Genomic DNA, 27,635 nt, shown 5'->3' with positions numbered 1-27,635 from the left:
GAGCTATGCTTCATAATTCTCTTTGGACTTAAGATGCTCCAGCGTAATCATTCCTCTTGCTTTTTCCCTGACAAAGGAGAATGATTAGTAAATGCTTTCATCCCATGTGTCTGATGACTTAATTTCAATACATAATTAGGATGGCCAGACTTATTATCATATTGGGCATAACCTGTAAACACTGATGACACACTGAACTAACACCATGTTAGTATTTATTGTCCTTGAGGGGGAAAAATATCCCTTCTTGCCACTAAATCCATGAAGTGGGAAAGAGCAAGGCAGCACCCAGGTGGAGGAGGTGGCATGAGAGACTGGAAATGCCCACAGGGATCCATCACACAGGGAAATGACCCAGCTGGGTGGGCATGGAGCCACCAAGAAGCAAAAGGAGCAAAGAAGAATGACATCGCCACGCTGTCTTCGAAGTTACTGAGTGAAGGCAGGCTTTTCAATACATAAACAGATAGAAAACACTGCACTCAGGAGGACCTGGGAGTATGACACCCCACAGGAACAAGCATGCCCAGATCCCGGTCTTTGTTCCTAACTATTCACCAGTGGGAACGAGGGCTTCTGGAAGAAATGGCTGGGGCAGGGAAGTCAAGAGGATCCTGGAGTATCTTCTCCCAGGAGGTAAGAAGGTGCTCTATTGGAGCACTCCACCCTGGACGTGGCCACCAGCCCCTGGGGACACATTGCCAGCCAACTGCTCACAGGCGCTCTGGCGAAACCAGGGGAGGGGAGGTTTAAAGAGTGCCGGGCAGACTGCTGCTGAGTTACCTTCAGAAATGGAAACAAAGGCTGGCCTGGCTTAGGCTCACCCGCCCTGGGGCTGTAACCACCAGGACAAAGCCCTCTCCACTCCTTTCCCACCACATGCTCTTGTACAGTCCCGGAGAATTCTCCTGTGGAGAAAGCGGCAGGTCCAGAGAAGAGCCTTCCCGACGCTCGCATGAACTCCTGACACCGAAGGCTGCACGCTGAGCCTAGCCTGTCGGTCCACAGGCGAGTCCCAGGCCTTCTCAGGGCTGCACTGGTCAGCTTCCGTCACTGCAGAGAAATGCTTGGGACAAGCCATTTGTGAGGGGAACACAGGATGCTGCTGGTTCGTGGGTCTGGAGTTTTGCAGTCCTAGCTGCAGCAGCCTCACTGGTGTGGCCCCTGAGAATGGCATTCCTGCCCGGCCCCAAGGCAGCACAGCGTCCCGTGGCAAGAGGAGGTATGTGCCTGTCTGTGCCTATGGGGTCTGTCATAAAAGCCACCGAGCTTTAGCACCAGGAGCCCTACCCGAAGGGTCCAGCCTGACCCAGTCATTTCCTGAGGGCCCACCTTCAGAACAGCACACAATCTGATCATGCTGCCTCCCTCTTAGAACCATTAACTCAAGACTTTTGGGACACTCAGCATCCAAACTCATATAGGGGCCTGAGTCTTAACTATGAGGGCTGGCAAAGGCTCAACAGGAAATCAAGCAACCAAGGCAAATAGTTAACTTCCCATTTAAAAAGAATTTAGTATTTACAAAAAGACTTGCAAAAATGAGACAAAGATTCCCCGTATGCCCTTCATTCAGGGTCCCTAAATGCTAACACACCACATTTCAATATCAAAATAAGGAAATCAGCACTGATACAAGATTGCTGTCTAATCCATCGCCCTCTTCAAACATCACTGATGGTCCCATTAGCACAATTTCTGGCCAAGGGTCCAAGCTGAGATCAACACCTCTGACTGTTCTGTCCCACTCCCTAGACTCCTCCAGCCCAGTAGCCACCCTTCACCTCTACACACTCTTGCAGGGGATGGAGAAAACAAGCGCAGGACACCCTGCAGTGGTGTGGGTCTCCCTGTGTGCAATCCAAGTCATGCATCGTTGGTGAAATGCACAAAAGCAACGTTGTGCCTCTCTCACGGGGTCATCAGGGGCAGTACACTGGCCCGTTTCTGATGCCCTCAGCTTTATCGTTGCTTAAGGCGCTGCCTTTTTAAGTTCCTTCATTCCCTTTGTGATGAAGTATCAACACATGACATGAAGCTTTCAGACTCCGTCAGTATCTCATTGCTAATCATTCCTTCACTCACGAATTTCAGAATCCATTGATGATTCTTGCCCAAAATGATTATTACTCTGGTTCTTCCAGATCACTAAGATGAAAACAATCAAAAAGTAAAACCAATGGCTTAAGACACCTTCATGCAGGAGTTGGCAAGCTACAACCTGAAAGCCAAATTCAACCTGTTTTTAATAAGTAAGTTTTTTTGTTTTTTTTTTTTTAAGCAGAAACACGCCTATTCATTTGTGTGTCATCTACGGTTGATTTCACATTCAATGGCCTGGTTGGATAGTTCCAACACACATAATATGGCTCACAAAGCCTGAACTATTATATGGACCTTCATAGAAATTTTCCAACCTTTGTTGCAGAGGAAATAGTACATTCATAAAATGGGTACAGATGTTCTAGAAAACCAAATACTAGAAAACAAAAAAAGAGTTCTTATGAAGTAAAACCAGCTCATCAAAATAGCACATTCAACAGAAGGACTGGAGGACAAAGTTGAGGCAGTGTTCCAGAAGGTGGAACAAATGACACATAGAAAAACTGAGACGGAAAAATAAGAGACTTGAGAGGATCAATCCAGGAAGAATCGCAGCTCATTAAGAAACACGATAGAAAACGACAACAGAGAAAGTACTTCTAGACTACAACAGAATTGAGGCACACAATTTTTAGACTAAAATGACCCATAATGAGGTGGGCACCTGGAGCAATGGTTAAGACTCCACTTGGGACACTCACGTCCCATATGGGAATTTGAGTGCCAACGCTGCCTCCGATTCCAGCTCCCTGCTAATGCATATCTTGTGGGATGGGAGGTGATGGCTCAAGTGGTTGGGTCCCTGCCACCCACACAGGAGGCTGGATTGAGTTCCCGGCTCCCAGTTTTGGCCTGGCTGCACCTGATGAAGGCATCAAGGGGAGTGAGCTGATGAATGGGAGCTCTTTCTCCCTGCCTCTCAAACCATTAAGATAAATAAATTTTTTTTATAAAATGACCAGTAATGAATTCAAAGACCAACTTCAAGATACATCATCTTTAAATTTCAAAATACCTGAAAATTCTAAAAGCTTCCAAGGCAGTCCACACGGAGCCTGGGTGGGGAGACTTTTTCCTGCTAAGGGCCATCTGGATTTAAAACATCATTTGTGGGGCTTACAGAATTATCAGCTTAAAAATTAGCCTGCTATAGGTTTTCTGATTTTCAAGCTCTGCCTCTGGTTGCCTTGGCAGAGCCAGACCACATGGCTTCATGGGCCTTGAACAGCCCACCAGCCCACGGCAGAACGCTCCCCACCCTGACACAGAAGCCGCAAGAGCACACTGGCATTATGTGCACTGACAACAACGCTAGCAGAGCAGATGCTAACTTCTAAAAAGTCTTCAGTGTTCCAAGAGAAAATACCTTTCTTCCTATCATTTGGCACCCCAATTAAACTATCATCAGACATTTTCAGAAATTCGTGGGTTCAAATGCATTTCCTGTGCCACCTTCCTTAGAAAGTCATGGAGAATGTGTACCAATGAAAAAAGGATATCAATCAAGGAAAAAGAAGCCAGGATTCCAAAAACAAACAAAAAAGCGCAGAAGATGGACCAGGGCCACTCCGGGATGAGGTGGGAGCCAGAGTTTAAAAGCAGGGGGAGAGTTTCAAGAACCAAATATCCTGGAAGGGGAGAAGGTAGAATGCACAGACCCATTGATGTGTTTCGACATCTTCAGGAATATGGGGGTAAACATGAGAAAACCACTTTGGGAAGCTATTATCCAGACACAGAAAAGGGTGTGTGGGGGCAGGCAGGGGTGTGCCGGCGCCACTCGGCTGTGTGAGGTGCACACTGGCATTGATGAGATGCTGAGAATCACCCTGGCCTTATGACCTGTTTCCCTCCACCACCTGGACAAGTTCTCTCCAAAGGTGAGCTCAGACACTACGTGCCATGTGCCTGGCTCCCACACTCCCCTGCCTCTGCCACTCTCCCAGAGCAGCAGGGATAGTCCTTGTACCAGCTGCCACCGGTTCAACAAGCGGCTGATGAGTGTTGATACTGGGCCTGGTGTCCTGTTGGGTGCTGGGGAGTATGCAGCGAGCAAGAATCAGTCCCTGCTCTTCCGAATAGCAGGCTCCAGGAGCGGCAGCTGTGAGGCACAGACTGGACTCCAGGACTGACACGTGTCATCGCAAAAGCTTTCCCACTGCACTGCCATCGCGGAAGCGCCTTCTGCCCAGTTCCATCAGGACTAGTGTCTGCCTCCAGCGTTCTCGGGATATGAGTCCCTGGACAACGTAACCTGGAGAGCCCAGAAGCTCTAGACACACTGTCTTGTAAGCAACACCCGGCTCCACCGGGCCTTCTGCCTCTCACAGGTGCATGGCTTCACCCAGTGCCACCTCTGCACGGGCAGGGTGGGCACGCGATATCCGCTCTCGGGAGATACTGGGAAACAACACGGCCCTGTGCTTGCAGTGTCTCATCCAGATTTCAAACGTCTGTCTTCCCAAGGGCTCTGGCCCAGTGTGGAGAGGTCGCGAGGGCTGCATGACGATGTCAGCAGCAAGAATTCTGTTTACTCGCCGAATTCTGAGGGCGAGAAGCTAGCACTGGATCCAGATTGCTACTGCTGCCCTCAAGGTCTTTCTCCTACACTCTCACACACTCACTCACTGTCGTACACACATCTCAAAAGAGAAACCCGGCCAGCAGCTCCACAGGAGGAGAAAGATCCAGAGAGGAGGGAGGTCTGCTCACACGCGCCTGGGCAGGAGACACAGGAATGACGCTGACAGTCTCCTGAGAATAACTTTTTAAGTGGAAGAAAAAATACTTAAGGTGAACATACCAATATGTTTAGATACATGCCATCCTGATATGAATGCCAGACATGTGCCAATTTTTACAAACATTTCCACAGAGGAAGTATTCAGTAATCTGTCTACCCCCACCCGCTAATGTACGCGGGGTCTTACTTGTATTGCACTGTGCCTCGCTCTTTTAAGTTGCAGTAATTTCTTCAGATGATTTCCTTGAGAGCCAGGCCACTTCTCTACTCCACGCTGCTTCGTTAGACAGTAACGTAGCTGCTGAATGCTGAGAACACACGCTGTGTAATCCCAAGTTCACATGTGAAGTTCATATGCAAGAATGTCTTCTCTCTGGGCTCCTCACCAATCAGGGAAGAGAGAGCCTGGCCTGCACAGCACCACACAGAGATCGCGCTGACGGCATGCTCAGGAGACTGACTGAGGGCAGAAAAGAAATATTTTTTTCCTTTTCGTCTCATATAAATTTTTATTAGAATGTGCTGTTTTCTTTTTTTTTCTTTTTTTTTTTTTTGTTTTTTTGTTTTTTTGACGGGCAGAGTAGACAGTGAGAGAGAGAGAGACAGAGAGAAAGGTCTTCCTTTTGCCGTTGGTTCACCCTCCAATGGCTGCGTGGCTGGCGCGCTGCGGCCGGTGCATCGCGCTGATCCGATGGCAGGAGCCAGGTGCTTCTCCTGGTCTCCCATGGGGTGCAGGGCCCAAGCACTTGGGCCATCCTCCACTGCACTCCCTGGCCACAGCAGAGAGCTGGCCTGGAAGAGGGGCAACCCTGGCCACAGCAGAGAGCTGGCCTGGAAGAGGGGCAACCGGGACAGAATCCGGCATCCCGACCAGGACTAGAACCTGGTGTGCTGGCTCCGCAAGGCGGAGGATTAGCCTAGTGAGCTGTGGAGCCGGCCATGTTTTCCTCTTTTTAAACTTAATCCCCTAAACACTAATTTTAAAGTGACCCATAAATCATAATTTCTAATGTGAAATAGGAAGGCACCAAAAAGACTACTACGGAAAGGCTTTATTTGAACTTCCAACCCCAAGAACAAAGCGAGTAAGTCAAAAAGAAACAGCTAACTAGCAACACTTCTTTGCCAACGACTATTCACATTCAGTACTTCGTCCCAAACCAGTGGTTCACTTTCGCCACGGTGAGCTGAAGGACCAGGCTGACGAGGAAGTACTCCTCGGTCTCCTGCATCCACACCAGCTCCGCGTGCACTGCTCCCTCCACGTCCGCGTAGTCCACGTAGAATGTCTGGCCCAAGAAGTTGGGGCCATCCGAGAGGCTGGCGGCAGATCGCACGCAGACGGGGGAACTCAAGCACCAGAAAGGCTTCCCGTATTCGTCTAGAAGAGTCACGTCCATTATAGAGCAGCTCTGCGAGACAAGCAAAGATTTGTCAGTGTGATGCCGCACAGACCCGATCGCCACAGAAACTGGCTGCACGTGCTGTGCGCGTCACCGAATCCGGAACACTGTCACGGTCGTGTGTGGTCGACAACCAGCATTTACCGTCCCATGGTCAACAGTCACACTCGAACACACGTGAGGCCTGTGGCACGCTCAGCATGGCACAGCACTTGGTGCTGGAGCCTCGGAGAAATGGAAATTTCAGTCCACAGGCAGCTGACGCTACGTCTGTCACACAAAGGACAGCACGTGCTGCCTGCAAACGGGACACGTCACACTGCCCTGGAAAGCCACGCTGCTGCCACAGATACCTCCCACCCTCTGTGGCGCTGACTTTCCACCTCTCCCACCCCTGCTCCTCCCCGGGTTCCTCACACACCAGCAGCTTGCTCAGTCCCCCTCGTTCCAAGATCAACCAAGCCCACTGTCTGTCTCTCTCTGTCTCTCCCGTTTGCTCCCTCACTCCCATGTCTCTCCGTCATCGTGAGTGAGCAGATACTTTGGGTACCCAGGGGAGCGATCAATGCCCTTGGCCCCTCAATCCTAGGCTGTGCAGCCCTGAGATCCCCTCTCCAACTTCAGCTCAGTCACTCGCTCCCACAGCTAGTCCTCCACACGTCACCTCCCATCAACGCTCTGCTTGCAAAATCAACACCAGAAGCATCGCTTTCTAAACACATCTCATCTTCCAGCTTCATTCTCTACTCCCTCTGCAACTGCACTGCCACCAAATCCCAGTGCTGCCGGAGCAAAGCCACAACCTCTGAGTGCATCCTGACCTAAATTCCATGGGGCATAACCTTACGACAAAATGTGACAGAACCAGACAAAACAGAACACAATCCCCATGCACCGCACACTGTGTGCATAAACAGAGTCCTGGGAACTTTGGTGTGAACTACACGTGGGTCTGTCCGTTCACACGCATGGATCTGCAGTGGGAAGCATGGACAGGTCTGACCAGCACTGACCACGCACCCACGCCCACCAGCCTGCCCTGCAAGCATCCTGGCTGAGGCCGCTTCCCACCCGCTCTGGACTCCCTCGTCCTTCACTGCACTGATACCCTCGCCAGGGCACAGACCCCCTGGCCCCTCCCTCAGAACCCCAGCCCTGACGCAGCCATCATTTCCCACCTCCTCCTGCACAGAGCTCTCGTGCACTGCTGGAGAATCCCACACAGCTGCCAGCTCTGCCAAGAGTCCCCAGTCATCCCCAGTGTCACCTGTTGGTCCTGTTTTACTTGTGGGGGGCCCACCCGGGGGGGCCCACCCTCCTCCCCAGCGAACCAGTCTCCCAAACCCTGACCCCTCCCTTGACCCTCTGCATCCTTCCCATGGGCTGCCCTGGGCGATGGTGCCACCTGTCACAGAGAAAGGTGAAAAGGCACTTCCTCATCTCCCCAGTGCCAGATGCCACGCAGTCTGCTCCAGGTACTCGGACGGGTACACTGCTCTCAGCCACTTTAACCAGTCCTCGGGTCCAGCCCAGCAGCCTGCGCTGTGGCTCATCTAGATGTGCCCTTCTCTCTCTCCCTCAAGTGGATACCGCCCGCTCCCATCAGCTAGTAACCCACAAACACGTCCAAGGAACTCGCATCCTGTAGAGACAGAGGGAAATAACCTCCGCGGACCCCGCGGCGGCTTTGCTCTCCCCCGCCTCCCCACACAGAGCTCTCCAGCCGGCTGCCTCCACCTGACCTGTCCACTTCCGGAACTCCCACTCACTCCCCGGTCCATTCCAATCTATCATTCACCCACACCATCTCAGCACAGAGCCACGACGTCGAGGGGACATCTGAGTCTCCACCCCAGCAGCATTCTGAACTATGTACGATTCTGGTCTTGGAACGCTCTCTCTGCACATGACTCCAGATCCACCTCTCCGCAGCTTCCCACCAATCCCCAGTGCAGGGCTTCTCACAGCTCGGGCCCAAGCCCTATTTCCCCTATGCATAATCTCTCTCTAAAATGGAATTCATCTACAACCACAGTTAAAGAGACAACCAACACAGGGCCAGCACTGTGGCACAGCAGGTTAAGCCACCACCTGCAGTGCCAGCATCCTACACAGCACCGCGTCAAGTCCCGGCTGCTCCACTTCTGATCCAGCTACCTGTTAATGCACCTGGGAATTAACAGGAGTGGAGGATGGCCCAAGTGCTTGGACCCCTGCACCCACATGGGGGACCCAGAGGAGGCTCCTTGTTCCTGGTTTTAGATTGGCCCAGCTCCAGCCATTACGGCCATTTGGGGAGTGAACCAGCAGATGGAAGATCTCAAAATAAATAAATAACCAACATGGCTGTGATTTTCAAAAGTACATCTCCGCATCTCCAAGCAGAACCTTTTTCTAAGCCCCAGATCTCTCAAATTCAGCACAACTGTATGCAAACCTGTGATCATCCAAGAATTCTCCCAGTGCTCATCTCAGGGAGGGAACCATCACTGACAGGCCAGCTGGGCAAGCCTGAAGCCTGGACACCACCCTAGACATCGCCTACCTGACCCTCTACACCCAATCTGTCACCAAATCCTGCTGGCGTCTAACCTCCCAACTGCCCTCAAATAGTCTCACCCTCCCCACCTCCAAGTCACTCCCTCGCAGCTCCACGGTCCGAATGTCTGTCCACACCTAAGTTCATGGGTTTATCCTCATGCCCAGCGTGATGTAGTAGGAGGCTGGGCTCTGGGAGATCAGGTTGGGAAGACCAGGCCCACAGGACCGGGATCACTGCCCTTACAAGAGAGGCCCCAGGGAGCTGCCTCGCCCCTTCTGCATGTGAGAAAAGTGCCACCTACAAAGCAGGCAGAGGGCCCTCACCAGACCCTGCATCCGCTGGTGCCTTGCTCGGGGACTTCCCAGCCTGCAGAACCCTGAGAAATAAACCTGTTTTCTAAGAGTGGCCCAGCCTACAGCATTTGTATACGAAGACACAAAGTTACCATTCTTTTCTTTAAGGAATCACAACAGCAGCCTCCAAGTCTCCCCTCATTCATTCTCATTCATTCTCCACATTCCAAAGATGAGTCATGACAAAATGCAAGTCATCCCAGGTGAAAACCCAGTGAGGGCTTCAACAAAAGGACCCAATTCCCTCCTTGCCTTTAAGGCTTGGCCAGGCCCCGCCCACCTGTCCACTCCAACTCATGCTGCTCCTGGTGCCAGCAGTGCTCCAGCCACATGGGCCTTCCTCCCACTCCCTGAACTTACCACACAGCCTCGTGACAATGGGCTGTCCAGATACCTTGTGTCCAAGAGCTCTCCTCTGCCCACCCTCTCCTGTCTACACTGGCATGCAGAACCCAGTGCAGATATCAGCTCCACAGGGGCGTTTTCCTGGCGCTCCCATCTCAACCCACCACACATCCCAGGGGTGATGCACCTGCGTGTGTGGTGGCTTGGCTGGAAGCACCTCACATGCTCCAGTCCCAGAGCTCAGTCCAGCGCTGATGAATAAGCAAACAATGATAAGTGAAGCCGTATCGTAAAGGATGAACAAGAGTTAATGAAGACATGAGGAGGGAAGGGAACAGCATGTGGCCAATGCCAGGAGCCCTGCAGTCCACAGTACCCAACCCAGCCAGGGCAGGGAGGCCGAAGCAGGCTCAGGTCAGGGCTGCTCATTAAGACTTGCTCCAGGCACAGGATGCAATGCCAGGGAGAGAGGAGAACCTGCATATGTGGGGACGTCCTACTCTCTCCAAGACATTTGTGTTTGTGGAACTGTCGGCCTTAATCACTCCTCCCGAGTGGCTGCAGCACCTTTCTCGGGGGCACAGCCACCCACAATGCGTTGATCTCATGATACGCCCGCAGCAGAGTCTACTGAACTCTACTCATATTGCATAAAACACACCCAGAGCTCTACTAAAACATCCAGTCTAAATTAAAACTGATGCCAAACTGTACAGAGATTTAGAAATAACATTAAAATAGCATCACAAATGGTGAGGTCTGAAAGAATAAAGTAAAAGGAAGACAGAAGGAAAGCCTTACCAACAGAAAATCCATCATCAGAAATTCTGATAGGAACTGGGAGAAGACAGGTCGTGAGAGCATTTTATTTAGAATTACACTGAAGATGGCTGCAGGGCTGCCTTCCCGGGGAGCCTGGCTATTGACAATGGGCTCTGCAGTTTAACAGGGGCTGGCAACCACTGTGGAGCGACCGTCCTGCGTGGCTCCCTTACCAGCATTCAGCCACTGCAAGTGTCTTTAAAACACAGTAAATGGCAAAACCTTAAAAAAGATAAAGAAAAAGCCGACGTGCTTAGAATGTGACTATTTCTATCACGGCTGAATAAGCTGCCACACAAGCTTGGAAGCCGGTGAGGTCCTTCTCCAGGAACCTGAGCTACTGATACCTTGCACCGGAACCGCCTGCATCCCAGTCAGTGTGGGGGTCACTTTTCCTTCCAGGTATGGGGGAGGAGAGGTTGTTAAGGGAGCACTAAGGTCCAAAGGACATCAGAGACCCCCATCCTGACCATAGGTGGCTTCCAACAAAGCAGTGTGACAAGGCGGCATTCTCTGGCACCACCACTGTTTCAAGCTCTGTCCGTGTGAGCAGAAGGGTCAGGCTTGGTGGCTCCGTCTAGCCCTCACTGCAGGGGCACTTTGAGACAGGCCATCAGCATGCTCCTCACCAGGCTTCTCTCCACAGTTCCTAGGAGAGGCAGGGTTTTTATTTTATTTTGCTTAAACAAATACATGGACTTGAGAAACTTTTTTTCTACCATCTGCCCCTGCCTCAAAAAAGTTCACTCCTTTAAGATAACCTTTTACAATCCCTTTTATCACATCACCGTGGTCGGAGTGATCAGAGGGCTGGAGGGAAGTTTGCGATCTGCGGGAACACGGCTTCACTCCCTGACTGCTGTCCCTGGGAACTGTAACGACAGGTCAGTCTTCCCACTGAACCAACAGTGTAAAGGGAAAATGCAAACTGACCACTCACCCCTCTAGGCCCCAGAGAGAGGGCAAGGCTTTGGATCAGCTCTCTGTCTTCTCCCCAAGCTGAGGGAAGGAATTTACATGCAAAACTGTCCAGGACTACACAAGCTACTCCCGAATCTAAGGACAGAAAACCTTGTCCTCGCAGTATGCTAGTTTGCCAGAAGCCTGTGTATCTGAGTCGTCTGGCTTGGCAATCTCCAGAATCGCAGCGTGCAACGTGTGTGAAGGCCCAGTCTGAAAACCATACCCTCAGCTTCTGTGAGAACTGCTCTAGGAAACCTGTTAGCTCACCTCCGGCTAAAACATGGAGTAAGGGGCCAGCGCTGTGGCACAGTGTGCTAAGCCTCCACCTGCAGCACCAGCATCCCAAACGGACACCGGTTCAAGTCCCAGCTGCTCTTCTGATCCAGCTCTCTGCTGTGGCCTGGGAAAGCAGTAGAAGATGGCCCAAGTGCTTGGGCTCCTGCACCCGCGTGGGAGACCCAGAAGAAGCTCCTGGCTCCTGGCTTCAGATGGCCCAGCTCCAGCTGTTGCAGCCATTTGGGGAGTGAACCGGCAGATGGAAGATTTTCCTCTATGTCTGTCTTTAACTCTCTCTGTAACTTTACCTCTCAAATAAATAAATATTAAAAAAACAAACACGGTCTAGGATTATCCCTTTAGTAGCTTAGTCGGTCTTACATAAAATTCCATTTTGTTTTTCCATAAAATTTTAACAAAATTCTGTTTTGTATTTAATAATCAGCTGGGATGAAGCATTGTCTCACAGTGAAATGACTCTACTTCCATTTTCTTCCCCAGTGAGAACTAAATGACTGCTTTTATCTTGCTCTAAGCTATCAGGAAACACAACAAATTATTATTTTTTAATTATGTTGACCCTTTTTAAGCTTGTACTCTACCTTAAGGTCAACTTTTATTTTAATGTTTTGTATCTATTTTTACTATAGGTTTCTAAATATATCAAAAATAAAGAAGTTAAATCTGTATTCTTAAAGACATGACACAATATTCTTTCGTGTGTGATAAACTTGATGTTTACCAAAGTTTAAACATTTACATAACAATATCGGTACTGGCCAATATTTATTTTATCAAATATCACACTGTTCAAAAGATAATGTTCTGTGAAAATACTGGTCTCAGTCTCAGTCACCATGAGTAAGAGTTCTAACAAAGGTCACCACCTCAGTCACCAGGAGTAACAGTTCTACTAAAGGGACCCACACACACAGGGCAAAATGAAGCCATGGTACAGGAGGCCCTCCAGAGGCACAGGGCATCAACTCCTGGCCCCTGTGCCTGACCGTCCTGCTCATCCTACAGAACAAAGATGGAGAGTGAGGACAGCCAGGGTAAGCCGGGCACAAGACTCTCAGAAGAAAGCAACACGAGGAGAGAGCACTTCTCCTCCTCCTCTTTCCGTCCTGCCCATTCCTAGCCCACTGCAGCTCTCCTATCCACGTGGCTAACTCTTAACTGTTCAAGGAAATAGCTGCATCCCGAAACCAGAACTTCTAACTCAATACAGTTAGAAGTGGTGTACAGTGGATGTTTTGAGGAAATGCTACTTGCCTAGTCCAACATTCAGCTCCACTCTGTCCAGAAAAACAGAGGGGGCTTTGAGGGAACACAGACTGCAGTGAACACATTCCAGACACTTCCTTAGAGACCACCCACCCCTCCTATTTCACCTCCCTCAGTGAAAAACAAAAGGTAAGCACCTGATGAATAAATCAGCTGAATGTGCACAAATCTTCAGAAACCAGAATAAGAAATCCAAGACTTTATAGGAGGCACCATATATATATATATATAAACACACACACACACACCCCTCACACAGCCTTCTTTTGTTACATAGAAACTTGAAAGAAAGAAAATAACTTTTCTCACCTTTATAAAGCCATAAAATATATTAGTTCTCCAAGTAAGGCCAATTTTTCCAATAAGAGGTAGGTGTTCTCTGTTATTTGTAACATTTATAACAATGAGCTTGATGTGTCCATTTTCAATGTGTTCTGAAAAGATTTAAGATTAAGCTCTGTTAATGACCACACACCATGAAGAACAACACAACACACAACAATCTTCAGCGTGGCTGTACCACAAAGGGGGTCTAATCCTGCTGAGGTCAGAGAATAACACGGGCAACAGCTCATCTCGGCCTCCTGCTCAAGGCCAGAGTGGTCTCTCCGTGACAGAAAAAGAGGGGGTATTCCCGCAAAGCGATGTCAAAGGTGAGTAAGCTGGCCAGAGTGAACTGGACACCTACTCTCTCACTAATGGTAAGACCATGAGAAAACACAAGTTCCTCTGACTGGGGTAAGCCAACAGCAGTAGAAATGGAATATCAGAACTAAGGACCTAAGAAAGCACACGCAGAAATGTCAACAAAAGGAAATCAGGCATCAGAGAGCAACGAGAGAGCTGAGAAACCGGGGACTGGAGAGCAGGTGCACAGGAGGAGGTAAGGGAAAAAGCCCAAACTGAACACCTTGCCTGTGCTTACAGATGGGTAAAAGAGGGGTCCACACTGTGGCACAGCGGGTCAAGCTGCTGCCTGCAATGCCAGCATCCCCTATGTGTGCCAGTTGGAGTCCCGGCTGCTCCACTTCTGATCCAGCTCCTTGCTAATATGCCTGAGAAAGCCGCGGAAGATGGCCCAAGTGCTTGGGCCCCTGCACCCACATGGGAGACCTGGAGGAAGTTCCTGGCTCCTGGCTTCAGTCTGGCCCTGCCCTGGATATTGTGGCCATTTGGGGAATGAAACAGCAGATAGAAGATATTCTCTCTCTCCCTCTCCCTCTCCCTCTCCTCTCCCTCTCCCTCCCTCTCTCCCTCTCTAACTCTGCCTTTCAAATAATTAAGAATAAATCTTTTAAAAAAAGGAATGAGTAAAGATCTTGCAATGCCTGTCAAACTCAAGGCCTAACCCTCATTTCACTGGTTCAGTGCTGGCTACTTGGCGCCTCACACTCTGAGAAGCCTGCACCACCCAAGCAGCCCACACCAGGGTAGCCACGATAGCCGTATGAAACACATGCTTCTCTTCCTCTTACACTCTGATAAACGAAGCTAACTACTGGGCTTGTGACTAGGTGAGGTGTCTGTTCAAACATAAATAACGTCTGCTTGTGAATTCCAGAAACTGGCCTTGGGAGTCAGCTGAAGCTGCAAAGGACGCTAGCCCTCCCCTGTCAGCATGACCAGAGGACAGAATTTATTGTAAGGGAAGGCAGAGGGGTGTGAACGACTAAGGGCACAACACGGACTCCAGGCCGCGGGGCCTCATTCTGGTTAATGAGACTCTTCCCGCAGGACTCCACCTCTTTCAGATTCCAGACAAGGAATGTTTGTAGCTGCTTAGTTACGCAGAACCTCCCGCTATGCTCTCCCATGATAAAGTCAAACCATCCAGCAAATTCCTCAGTGAATTCTGTTGACATCTCAGATTGATAAAATGCCGTTATCAGTTTCGGCACCTATCTACTCCTGACACGCCATTAGTCATGTCCCCAGCACACCTCAACCTCCCTTTCGCATTCCTTAAAAGCTCTGGCCACCCTCACCGGCCAGGACTGCAGCTTTGGAGACTCCAGTCTGGTACCTTCCTCAGGGACCACTGGATTAAACTTCCTCTTTCCTTTATCCTTAAACCTGTCCTTGTCATTTTGATGTGGCACCGCTGACAAGGACCAGACGTTCGGTAATGCCGTAAGCTTTACAGATCCCCGCTAACATGCCAGGGACAGTGACCGCCAAGGCATATCACACGCATGTAAGATTTCTTCAGAGACAGACACTTGAATAAAGGCAAGATCTAAGTCACAGGACAAGGCAGATGGGGAAAAGGGAGAACAGCAACTGTTCTCTCACCCCAGGTTGTCATATTTTCTAGGACAAAATAAAATCAAAGCTAAGTTGCCGTGGGAGACAAAGCCCTGTTCCAGACATTTTATATGGTATTCTTCAGCCTAAGCGTAGCCAACAGGTTAAAGATGATGCTTCATAAGGGGCCTCTTCGGTGATAAAATAGCGTGCGTGTAATACAGTAATTTGGTTTAAGTAAAAGACGCTCTCAGAGGCAGGCATTCGGAGCCCTGCAGGAGGGCGCGCTCAGCCTCAGTGGCTACATTTTCCAAGTCTTCCTTTTGTTCCAAGGACAGATGCAGCCCACACTCTCCTCTCTGCTGCGGAGCAATTAGCCAAAACTGTGCCGGGTCTCTCCACGCTCCCTGGGTGTAGGGATGAATGCCAAACGACACTGACCCTTCCCAGACGAGGGCCCTACTACCACCTCGGCAGGGCCCGACAAAGCAGGGAGGAAGTCTGAAAAGCAAGGCCTCCGTGGAGACTGAGTAATGACATTCTAAACAGACCAGATGTGGCTCCGCTCGGCTCTCCACTACTGCACAGCCATGTGCAAAATCAAGAGAGAACTCCATCTGGCACGGCAACGGCAGGCGTGCCTGCTGGCAGCCAACAGTGCCGCACAGAAAATTCGGAGCCCATTTTCCACACGGCCTATCTTCAGGACAGCGCTGAAAATGAACTCCAAAGTACAACAACCAGCAACATCTCAACGGCAAGTGTCTGAGCTAATGAACACGACCTTCCCACAGGAAGCAAGGACAGCCCCCCGCTTCACAAGTGTGACGCTTACAACTCAGAAGGCCAGACAGCTCTTGCCACCAACCTTCGGAACCACTGCTATCTGTAGGACACAGAAAGGCTACCTCTTCCTCCATTCACGATCTGCACATGGATTCTATGGGTGGAGGCAAGTGTGTGTATATACAACAGGCAATATTTGTGAATAAGCAGTTTAAGTGAATACTTTAAAACAGCTGGGAACAGCAGTGTGGTGTAGTGGGTAAAGCTGCTGCCTGCAGTGCCAGCATCCCATATAGGTGCCAGTTCAAGTCCCAGCTGCTCCACTTCCGATCCAGCTCTGCTTTGGCCTCGGAAATCAGTAGAAAATGCCCCAAGTCCTTGGGCCCCTGCTTCTAGCTCCTGGCTTCAGATCAGCACAGCTACGGCCATTGCAGCCATCTGGGGAGTGAACAAGCAGATGGAAGACCTCTCTCTTTCTCTCTCACTCTCTCTGCCTCTGCCTCTTCCTCTCTCTAATGCTGCCTTTCAAATAAATAAATAAAGCTTTAAGAAAAAAACCATAGCTTAGAATTAATATTTTTTAGGATTTATTTATTTATTTGAAAGTCGGAGTTACAGGGAGAGAGGGAAGTGGGGCAAGAAGGGGGGGGGGGAGAGAGAAAGAGAAAGAGAGAGAGAGAGAGAGAGAGAGAGATCTTCCACCTGGTGGTTTCTCCCCAAATGGCCACAACGGCCAGGGATGTGCAGGCTGAAGCCAGGAGCCCAGAACTCCATCTCCATCTCCCATGTGAGTGGCAGAGGCCCAAGCACGTGGGCCATCCTCTGCTGCTTTCACAGGCACATTAGCAGGGAGCTGGATTGGAAGTGGGGCAGCTGGGGCTCAAACCAACACTTACATGGATGCCAGCACTAAAGGCAGTGGCTTAACCCACAGTGCCACAATAACAGCTCCCCCAGAATAATATGATTAATCAGGTCTAAGAGTTTCCTGATGCACAGGGAGGTTGGTGGTAACTCACCCTAGGTCCCACACTGGAAAGTGGCAGAAATGTGAGGAAACTGTGTTCTGAGGCATGGCCCGTGCTGTAGGGGGTTAAAACACATAGAAGGGGGCAGGAAGTAAGCTCATCTGCCAGTCTGTATCCTAGCTGAGAATTTACAATGTGGATTCAAATTCTCAGGAAGCATTTTCATTTTTCTGCCAGCAGGGAAAACTCTATCTACATCAGCAGAAAAGATACACTGGGGAAGCACTTACAGCTCCCCAAGACCTGGGGGACGTCCTAATCTCGGAGTCCCAAGCTCACTCTCACCCATCCCTGATCTTCCTCTTAAGCAGCTCACGAGTGACCCAGGTTCCCTCAGTGCGACAAACAGCCCTGCAATCAAAGTGAACAGTGGGGAGGGAACAGAGTAGGGAAAGCCATCTCCTGACACATGCAGCGGCAGAGGGCCCAGGCCCTTGTGCTCATGGGGCAGAACTCCCAAGTCCCCTCTTGGGCACTAGAACGGTGCTGTTTCCACAGGAGGAGCCACAAAACGTGCCTGTGCACGCACATATGAATCCTCAGCCCGGCTCTCCTGCAGCCTGTGAGCTAGCACAGCCTCTATGCAAGTCCTGTGTTCCTTCCACCATTCAGAATAATTCTGTTGGTGGAGACTCAAATCTCAACTACCATTACACACTGCCATCCCCACAGTGAGGCCAAACACTATTCAAGGTGCACCTCTTTGGCTTCCAATGACACCGCACTTATAAGAATGTTCTACAGGGGCCAGCGTTGTGGTGTAGTGGATAAAGCTGCCACCTGCGCCACTGACATCTCATATGGGTGCTGGTTTGAGATCTGACTGCTCCACTTCTGATGCAGCTCCCTGCCATGTGCCTGGGAAAGCACCAGAAGGTGATCCAAGTGCTTGGGCCCCTGCACCCATGTGGGAGACCCAGAAGACGCTCTTGGCTCCTGGCTTCGGCCTGGCTCAGCCGTGGCCATCACGCCCATTGGGGGAGTGAATCATCGATGGAAGATCAATCTCTCCCTGTGTAGCTCTTTCAAATAAATAACTAAATCTTAAAAAAAAAAAAAAAGAACGGTCTACAGAGTCAGAAAGACCCCCATTCCAACACTACCCCCCATTTTATTTACTAGCTGTGTAACCATGGTCAAGTTCCAAGGACACTAATAGAAAGCACTTTCTGAGACTGTGAGGATTAACAGCATTAGTACCTATATTAACACTACAGGGTAGCTCATTTATGCCAGACTAGGAGCGCTACCACCTTATGTGCATTTTCTCAATATTAATAGTGTATCCAAAGATAGAGAACTAAGTCCACTGCCAAGCAGAAAGTAGAAAGGTGTCAGGTTCATGGCTTGGAAGAACCAATAACGACAGGAGGTCCATTTACTCAAGTCTATCTATAGATTAAATGCAGTTACAATCATAATCTCAGCATGCATTTTAACAAATAGTCTGTAAATAATTAATATTTAGAAAAATTAACAAAATATTCTAAACTTCATATGGAAGTACAAAGCACCTAAAATAGTCTAAATGACCTTGAAAAGAGGGGAAAAATTGGCTTCACGATCTTCTGTAGGAAACAAAAGAGATCCAATCAGCTACAGCAATCTTACACAATAAAAACAAAGCTGGAGGCATCACAATACCAGTTTTCAAGACACACTGCAGTGCACTTACAATCAAAACAGCCTGGTATTGGCACAAGAACAGACATGCGGCTCAGACAAGTTAAAAACCCAGAAATTGATCTACGCATCTACAACCAACTAATCTTTGACAAACAAGCTAAAATTACCCCCTGGAAGAAGGACAGTTTCTTCAACATATTGCTAGAAAACTAGATCACCACGTGCAGACATATGAAACAAAACCCCTACCTTACACCATATATAAAAGTCAACTCAAAATGAATCATGGATCTAAACTTAAGACCTGAAACCGTCAATCACTAGAAGAAAATCTGGCATAGGAAAAGACTTAGATAAGACCCCAGAAGCACAGGCAATAAAAGCAAAAATAGACAGGTTGGATTACATCCAGCTAAGAGAAACATTCAACAGAGTGAAGAGGTAACTGACAGAATGGGATAAAATATTTGCAAACTATAGATTTTATAAACTATTAATATTCAAATTGTACATATTCAAATTGTACATATTCAAATTGTACAATTTGGGACATGCTCAATCTGACTTGCCCCCAATGGTGGAGTTAGAAATGTGCCAGGGGATTCCAATACAATCCCATCAAGGTGGCATGTACCAATGCCATCTCACTAGTCCAAGTGATCAATTTCAGTTCACAATTGATCATAATGAAAGGACTAAGAGTCAAAGGGATCACATAAACAAGACTAGTGTCAGCAAATACTAGCTGATAGAATAAAAAAGGGAGAGAACGATCCAACATGGGAAGTGAGATACAGAGCAGACCCATAGAATGGCAGCTGTCCTAAACAGCACTCTGGCCTCAGAATCAGTCCTTTAGGCATTCAGATCTGGCTGAAGAGCCCATGAGAGTATTTTAGGCATGGAAAGCCAAGAAACTCTGGCAAAAAAAAAAAAAAAAAAAAAAGAAGGACCTAAATGAAAGATCTCTGTGAGTGAGATCCCAGTGGAAAGAACGGGTCATCAAAGAAGGAGGTACCTTTCTCTGAAGGGAGGAGAGAACTTCCACTTTGACTATGACCTTGTCTAAATAAGATCGAAGTTGGTGAACTCAAAAGGCTTCCATAGCCTTGGCAACTCATGACTAGAGCCTAGGGAGATTACTGACACCATATACAAGAGTGTCAAATTGTTAAGTCAACAACAGGAGTCACTGTGTACTTACTCCTCATGCAGGATCTCTGTCCTTAATGTGTTGTCCAATGTGAATTAATGCTATAACTAGTACTGAAACAGTATCTTACACTTTATGTTCTGTGTGGGTGCAAACTGATGAAATCTTTACGTAATTTATACTAAATCGATCTTCTGTATATAAAGAGAATTGAAAATGAATCTTGATGTGAATGGAATGGGAGAGGGAGCGGGAGATGGGAGGGGTGTGGGTGGGAGGGAAGGGGAAGCCATTGTAATCCATAAACTGTACTTTGGAAATTTACATTTACTAAATAAAAGTTCAAAAAAGAAAAAAACTTAATATTCAAAACATATAAAGAACTCAAGACACTCAACAACAACAAAAAAATCTAGTTAAGAAATAGGCTAGGGGCTAGCACTGTGGCGTAATGGGTAAAGCCACCACCTGCAGTGCTGACATCTCATATGGGTGCCAGTTTGAGTCCTGGCTGTTCCACTTCCTGTCCAGCTCTCTGCCATGGCCTAGGAAACCAGCAGAAGATGGACTAAGTCCTTGGTCCCCTGCAACCTCATGGGAGAGCTGGAAGAAGCTCCAGGCTCCTGGCTTCAGATTGGCCCAGCTCCAGCCATTGTAGCCATTTGGGGAGTGAACCAGTAGATGGAAGATCTCACTGTCTCTCTCTGCCTCTGCTTCTCTGTAACTCTGCCTTTCAAATAAATAAATAAATATTTAAAAACAAAAAAGAAATGGGCTAAGGATGTGAACCGGCATTTTTCAAAGGACGAAATACAAATGGCTAACAGTGACGTGAAAAGATAGGTATCAGAGATCACTAAGTATCACCAGGTATCAGAGAAATACAAATAAAAATCACAATGAGGTTGTACCTCACCCCAGTTAAAATGACTATCAAGCAAAAATCAAAAATTAACAAATGTATGTGAGGATGTGGAGAAAAGGTTACCTGAATACACTGTTAATGGAATGTACAGTCATTACAGAAGACAGTATGGAGATTCCTCAGAAATCTGAAAACTGACCTACCATATGACCCAGCCATCCCATTCCTGAGAATTTACTCAAAGGAAATGAAATCAGCATATGAAAGAATTTTCAGTACCCCCATATTTATAGCAGCTCAATTCACAATAGCTAAAATATGGAATCAACCCAGATGTCTATCAGTTGATGACAGAATAAAGAAAATATGGCATGTGTGTGTGTGTGAGTGTGTGTGTGTATGATGGAATATTATTCAGTCATAAAAAAGAATGAAATCCTGTCTTTTGCACCAAAATGGATGCAACTGGAGACCATTATGATTAGTGAAGTCAATCAGTTCCCAAAAGACAAATATTATATATTTTCTTTAATACATGGAAGCTAACATATGGAGTACAAAAAATGTAATGTATATGAATAAACTTGACATGTTGAGATTTGATTATTGCTTATAGCCTTGGTCTATACTCCTGAGAAACAGTGGTCTTTCTGTTTTCTACTTGTTAAATTATTTATTTAGTGGACAGTTAAGCTTGTAATTATAAAGTAACTTCAAAGTTTATTATCACAAAAATTTAAAGTAAAACAAGAAAGGAAGGATAAGGAAGGGAGGGAGTGGGGAGAGTACCACTATGTTTTTGTTTTTGTTTTTGTTTTTGTTTTTGTTTTGACAGGCAGAGTGGATAGTGAGAGAGAGAGAGACAGAGAGAAAGGTCTTCCTTTTGCCGTTGGTTCACCCTCCAGTGGCCGCCACGGCCGGCGCACTGCGCTGATCTGATGGCAGGAGCCAGGTACTTATCCTGGTCTCCCATGGGGTGCAGGGCCCAAGCACTTGGGCCATCCTCCACTTCCTTCCCGGGCCACAGCAGAGAGCTGGCCTGGAAGAGGGGCAACCGGGAAAGAATCCGGCACCCCGACCGGGACTAGAACCCAGTGTGCCGGCGCCGCAAGGTGGAGGATTAGCCTAGTGAGCCACGGCGCCGGCCCCTACTACGTTCTTAAAACTGTTCTGTGGAATACATGAAATCTGTGTTCCTTATATAAATAAATAAATGAATGTATATAAAAAGGACTTTCTGTAGAGCTACAGCAATCAAGACAATGTGGTGTAGCTCATACAGTCATACAAATGGTCAACAGAATAGATGGGTCCAGATATAGACCTACACTTTTATAAACAATTGATTTTTCTCAAAGACATCAAAATAATTCAATGAGAAAAGAAAGTCTTTCCAAAAATGTACAAAAAATCTGGATACTCATAGGAGAAAAAAATGTTGAAGGCTTACCCCAGATTCTTCATAAAATTAACAAGAGGAGAAGGATAACCAATCTAAACACAAAAGCCAAACCATGAAGTTTTTAGAAAATAAAATGGAGAATATCTTTGTAAATGAAGGTAAAAAGATTTTATGACAGGAGAAAGAAAGCAGTAACTATTACAAATGATAAATTAGATTTTATCACAGGACATACAGTGATCCTCAAAAGACAGCATTAAGAAAACGAACACAAGACTGGGACTAAATACTTGCAAAGCATGTGCCTGACAAAGCACTGGTATCTAGAACATATAAAGAACTCCTACAGTTCTGGAATTGAAGAGCATGGCTAAAATCTAAGACTATACTCAAGAATGGCTAAAATGCAAGACTACCAACACCAAATGTTGGCTAGCATATGGAGCGACCAGAACTTTCACACTCTACCACTGGAACAATGAAAGGGTTAGCCACTCAAAGGTCTGGCAATTACATATGAGTAAACATTCCTTCCACATGAAGATTTTTTGCAATTTGTTACTCAACAATGCAGTCCTAGGTGTTTAGTCAAGAAAAATGAAACATGGTCAGCAAAAAAAGATTTTCACTAGAATTCTACAGCAGCTCTCTTCACAAAAGTCCACAACAGGAAATAATCAAGCTTCCTGTCCAGTAAGAGAAAATGGATGAACACATTGTGTCATATCCACCCAACAGAATACCAATGAACAGGAATGAGTGATTAATACTTGGCAATAGTACCGCATCATGCTAAACAGAAGAATCTGGACACCAAAGAGGGGGGTAAAAGACCCCAGAGATAACACACTTACTCCATGATCCCACTTATACGAAATGGAACTAAACCATTGTGAAAAAAATATACACATAGACAGACAGATATATCTATCTGTATATATATATATATATATATATATGTGTGTGTGTATATATATATATATATCTGTGCATACACACACACACACACACACACAAAGAGCCATTGTACTATTCGTACATTTTTTCCATGTTGGAAATTATATCGAAATAAAAAGTTACAGAAAAAGGAAGCACTCAATAAACATTGTGAACAGCTGCCTCAGCCCTCCCTCCTCTGAAGAGTCCTCTTGCCACTTCTTTCCTGTCCAAATCTGGGTGTGGCCCATATCCACTTCTTTCCTATCCAAATCTGGGTGTGGCCCATATCTCTGTCCTCAGATCTTCCACCTCACCTACTCCTCCTGAGAATTTCCTCCCTCGGCATGTCAACATTATTTCATTATACAGAAGAGTTTCTGCTCTTCAGAAAAAACCTACAATCTTTGCAAGCAAACAAACTTTCCTCTACAGCATGTCAATGGTACCAAGAACATTTCTAACTTCTCAGCTAGATTAGAGTTCATTTTTGCCTCATAAATAAACATAGAAAAGGAAGAAGTAAAGAGTACAAGGAGAAGAGATTGAGTGACTGATCTTCCTAGAACAAACTGAAAGATGAGGAAAATGGTTAAATGAATTAGAATTGCCTGAGGCATAAACAACCACAACTAAAAGGACAAGCCCAGTGAGGAGAAACTGAATGAGACAGTACCCCAGACCACCCTCCAGAAGACCAACTTAGTAACATGACTAGACAGAGTGGACATCACTAAGCCTCTCTTGAGTGTCTATGTCGAGTTTCAGTACAGAGAGAGACGCTGTATAAACTGAAAACTGACTGCCAAATAGTGTTAGCCAGTATTAATCAGTATTAATTAGGCCACAAATATCTGATGTTACAAAGGAGTAATTAATAACAGGGTGATGCAATCATTGGAGTCTAATGATCAAACGGAATCAGCACTAATTCTTGGGGAGAGAAAATCTTTAGTAGACTCCCATTCCCTATTAGATATCTAACGTAAATATCCCAGAGCATACACATGGCTTTTCCAGTTATCTCAGCTAATTATTTTTAAATACTGCTGGTATTTTCTAAATCCCAAATACAGGTGAAGTTTAAGTACCTAATTTCAGGCATAGATCTTGAATATCAAAAGAGATAAAATCTGCGGACACGGTAGGACTCAGAACGCTCTTTGGTTACATAGGTTGCAAAAGTAAAAAGAACTGCAGCAGTAGTTGTGGGAGATTAAAAAAACATAATTTCAGGGCTGCGTTGTGGCACAGCAGGTAAAGCTGCCACCTGTGACACTGGTATCCCTGGTGCCATGCGTGTCCTGGCTCCTCCACTTCTGATCCAAATCCTTGCTAAAGGCCTACCTCTCTCTGTGTAACTCAGAATAAATAAATAAATCTTTAAAAGATGTAACTTCCAAATCTTTAGAGCAGTTTCCCTCCCCATTCCAGGCTTTCATAGCATGTTAGATATGACAACTTCAACAAAATCTCCTCTAATCTTTTGAACCCCTGACTGCCTACATTTTTCACATTAGCTGGGACCCAATAGGCTATGTATACTGGTGGTATCACTCATGATATTGGTGACAATTAATTCGAGTTTAAAGAGAATAAAGTATATAGTTGGACTCTTTAAAACTCCACTGCTGGTTAATTCATTAGAGTTAGAAGCAGCTTTTCCTATTGCTATCACAGGTTCAAACTGGTACAAGACTCAGCTCCGTCCCCCATGCCTTCAGACCAGTTTCATACCTGTCCAGTTCATCTGAGTGTAATGTGTTTTTTCTACAGTAGTTCTTCTAAAGCATTTTATTTTTTTTTATTTTATTTTTGACAGGCAGAGTGGACAGTGAGAGAGAGAGAGAGAGACAGAGAGAAAGGTCTTCCTTTACCATTGGTTCACCCTCCAATGGCCGCCACGGCTGGCGCACCGCACTGATCCGAAGCCAGGAGCCAGGTGCTTCTCCTGGTCTCCCATGGGGTGCAGGGCCCAAGCACTTGGGCCACCCTCCACTGCACTCCCTGGCCATAGCAGAGAGCTGGACTGGAAGAGGGGCAACCGGGACAGAATCCAGCACCCCAACTGGGACTAGAACCCGGTGTGCTGGCGCCGCAGACAGAGGATTAGCCTATTGAGCCGCAGCGCCGGCCCAGTTCTTCTAAAGCGTTTTAAAGGAAAAGCATATGGACACTTGTTTGGGGCTCTAATACATGTTCTATTTCTCTTGTGGGGTATATTCTGGAATTCCTCAGAGCAACAAACTCAGGGAAGGCCACGAGCCTGAGACAGCAGAAGCCAGGCTCACATAGAAACAACCTGCTCACCTGGCACATGGCTGACTCAGGGACGACCTCACAACGGCCCAGAGCCAAGCAGAGGCAGGGAGACTCTTGGGAAGAGAGAGCTGGAAAGGAGACTCGCAGGTGTGAAACGTGCTATCTACAGCTGGTTAGCATCACCTCGTAAGTGGAAGGCCAATAAAGGATCCAGAGAATCAAGAATCAGAATGGGACAGAAAAGAGACAGTCTGTACAGACAACATCCAGTCCCACGACAGGCAAACTACCTGAAAAAAGCCCTCCCTCTGCATTTTTCAACAACATAAATCCATTTTGCTAAGCCTGTTTGAGTTAGGTTGGGTTTTCTATAGCTTTCAATCACAAAAAACAATTATACAGAATTTTTTCCCCCAAAGCAATCTGATATAAAAAACATGAACATACATACCTGCATAAAGATTTATATATGACTATGTTTATTATGTTTTTGACATGCAGGCAGAGAGTGAGACAGAGAGAGAAGAAAGAGTACTCTCCATCTACTGGTTCACTCCCAAAATGCTGGGGGTGGGGACAAAGCTGGGAGCCAAGAGTGCAATTCAGGTCTCCAACACGGATGGCAGAGACCCACCTACTTATTGCCTCCGAGAAGTCCACATCGGCAGGCAGCTAGGAGCAGGAGTTAGAGTCAGGGGCCAAACCCAGGGCAGGCATCCTAACAAATGTCTTAAGCACTAAGCCACATGCTTACTCCATGAATGTTATTTTTAAGTAGAAGACTTCATGGGAAAACATATTTGAAATGATGGAGAAATAAGAGACAAACAGCCAAATAAAGGTACCAGGGCAAGCAAGAGCAGATAGATTTAGGCATAGAACTTGCACTGAAAGAGAGCAAGAATCCGACTGTGATAACGGGGCCGGTGCTGTAGCGCAGCAGGTAAGGCCACCGCCTGCAGTGCCGGCGTCTCACATGGGCACCAGTTGGAGTCCCGGCTGCTCCACTTCTGATCCAGCTCTCTGCTGCGGCCTGAGAAAGCAGCAGAAGATGAAGCAAGTCCTTGGGCCCCTGCACCCATGTGGAAGACCTAGAGGAAGCTCCTGGCTTCGGATCGGCACAGCTCCGGCCATTGCGGCCATCTGGGAAGTGAACCAGCGGATGGAAGACCTCTCTCTCTCTCTCTGTTTCTCTGCCTCTGCAACTCTGCCTTTCAAATAAATATAATAAAATCTTTAAAAAAAGAGACTGTGACACAGTGAATATGTCACTGAACAAAGGAAGACCAGGAAGCATCAGAGGCTGAGAGTCTTTCTTAGCACAGTATGCACTGAGCCCAAGAACAAGGACTGCAGGAGGAAGACACTGTGATGGCTTTAAAAGGCCTGTACGTGAAAGCTGAAGGAGAATTAACAGGAGCTGAATAACATATCTGAGTAGCAAGAAGGGATGAGAAATAGCGACCCTGGCTGCTCAGGTTCAGCTGCTGAAGAACTGAACTGTACAAAGCAAGGCCGTCTCTAAGGTCCAGAACTTCTTTTATCCCCTAAGCATTTTCTACTGTGTCTCAGAGTATGCATGGACTGTTTATTACCTAATCAGTACTTTAATGAAAAGCATATTGCAAAAATTCTACAGGATATAGAGCAAATCTAACAAACAGGAAGTGGGAACACAATCCAAAAGAATTCATTCACAATGATGATATGAAAGTATTAGTAAATTGAGAAGGATGTAGGAGCTATATAAAGAATTTTTTTCCTAAGGGTAGTAAAGGAAAACTTAAATAGGAATACAGACCGAAACATAGTTAAAATACATCAATTCCTTCCAAATTAAAGTACATGTTTAATATGAATATCAAAACGCAAATAAGATATTTTAAAATCTGGCCAAAAGAAAATAATCAAAAAATATTTGATGAGAGCTCATTAGAAAGATATTTTATATGAAGGCAGAGGACACATATTTTCATAACAAAATGAACAAGTAATATATGAAATATCTTCTGCCTGGAGATGGTACACTAAGTATCAACGAAGAAAAACAATCCTACAGGAAAAGGCATGGCAATCTGTAGATGGTGTACAATGGTTATGCTAATCAACAGGTGAAACAAGAGAAATAAATATCTAAAAGAAATCCACATGAGACTGACACTTCCTATATTAAAGGGAGAGGGGGACATTAAAAATAACATTTATATACAAAAAACTTAGAAAGCTCAAAACAAAATATACAAAACATATACAAAATTAAATGACAAGGCAGAAGACAGATGGGCAAAATGCAACAAATACATATAAATTTTGTAGGGGTGGCCATTAGGTGTAGCAGTTAAGACACCACTTAGGTTGCTGACATCCAAAACTGGAGTGTCTGTGTTTGAGTCCCAACACCACTCTCAATTCCAGCTTCCTGCTAATGTGCACCCTGGAAGGCAGCAAGCGATGGCTCAAGTACTTGGGTCCCTACTACCCACATGGGAGACCCAA

At 46.8% G+C, this 27,635-nt stretch overlaps 1 protein-coding gene across 3 annotated transcripts in view; it reads right to left on the bottom strand.

Moving 5' to 3' along the window:
* Positions 1–27,635, bottom strand: part of FBXO15 (F-box protein 15) — a 106,815-nt gene that overhangs the window by 41,770 nt on the left and 37,410 nt on the right. The window contains exons 9-10 of one of the 3 annotated variants that reach the window (XR_007921407.2): positions 13,147–13,271; positions 5,034–5,306 (exon numbers count right to left, since the gene is read on the bottom strand). Coding sequence is in view for 2 of the 3 variants with exons in the window: in XM_051851101.2 (XP_051707061.2) it covers positions 5,989–6,258; positions 13,147–13,271 (395 nt within the window). In the remaining variant the exon portion in view is untranslated. Of the gene's footprint in view, positions 1–4,521; positions 5,307–5,883; positions 6,259–13,146; positions 13,272–27,635 lie in introns of those variants that run through there. The other 2 variants (XM_051851102.2, XM_051851101.2) reach the window with 2 other exon arrangements.

The sequence above is a fragment of the Oryctolagus cuniculus genome, chromosome 10, assembly GCF_964237555.1.
Source record: "Oryctolagus cuniculus chromosome 10, mOryCun1.1, whole genome shotgun sequence".
Lineage (NCBI taxonomy): Eukaryota > Metazoa > Chordata > Mammalia > Lagomorpha > Leporidae > Oryctolagus > Oryctolagus cuniculus.
The sequence above is the reverse complement of the archived record's forward strand: the minus strand, read 5'-3'. Positions and strand labels throughout refer to the sequence as shown.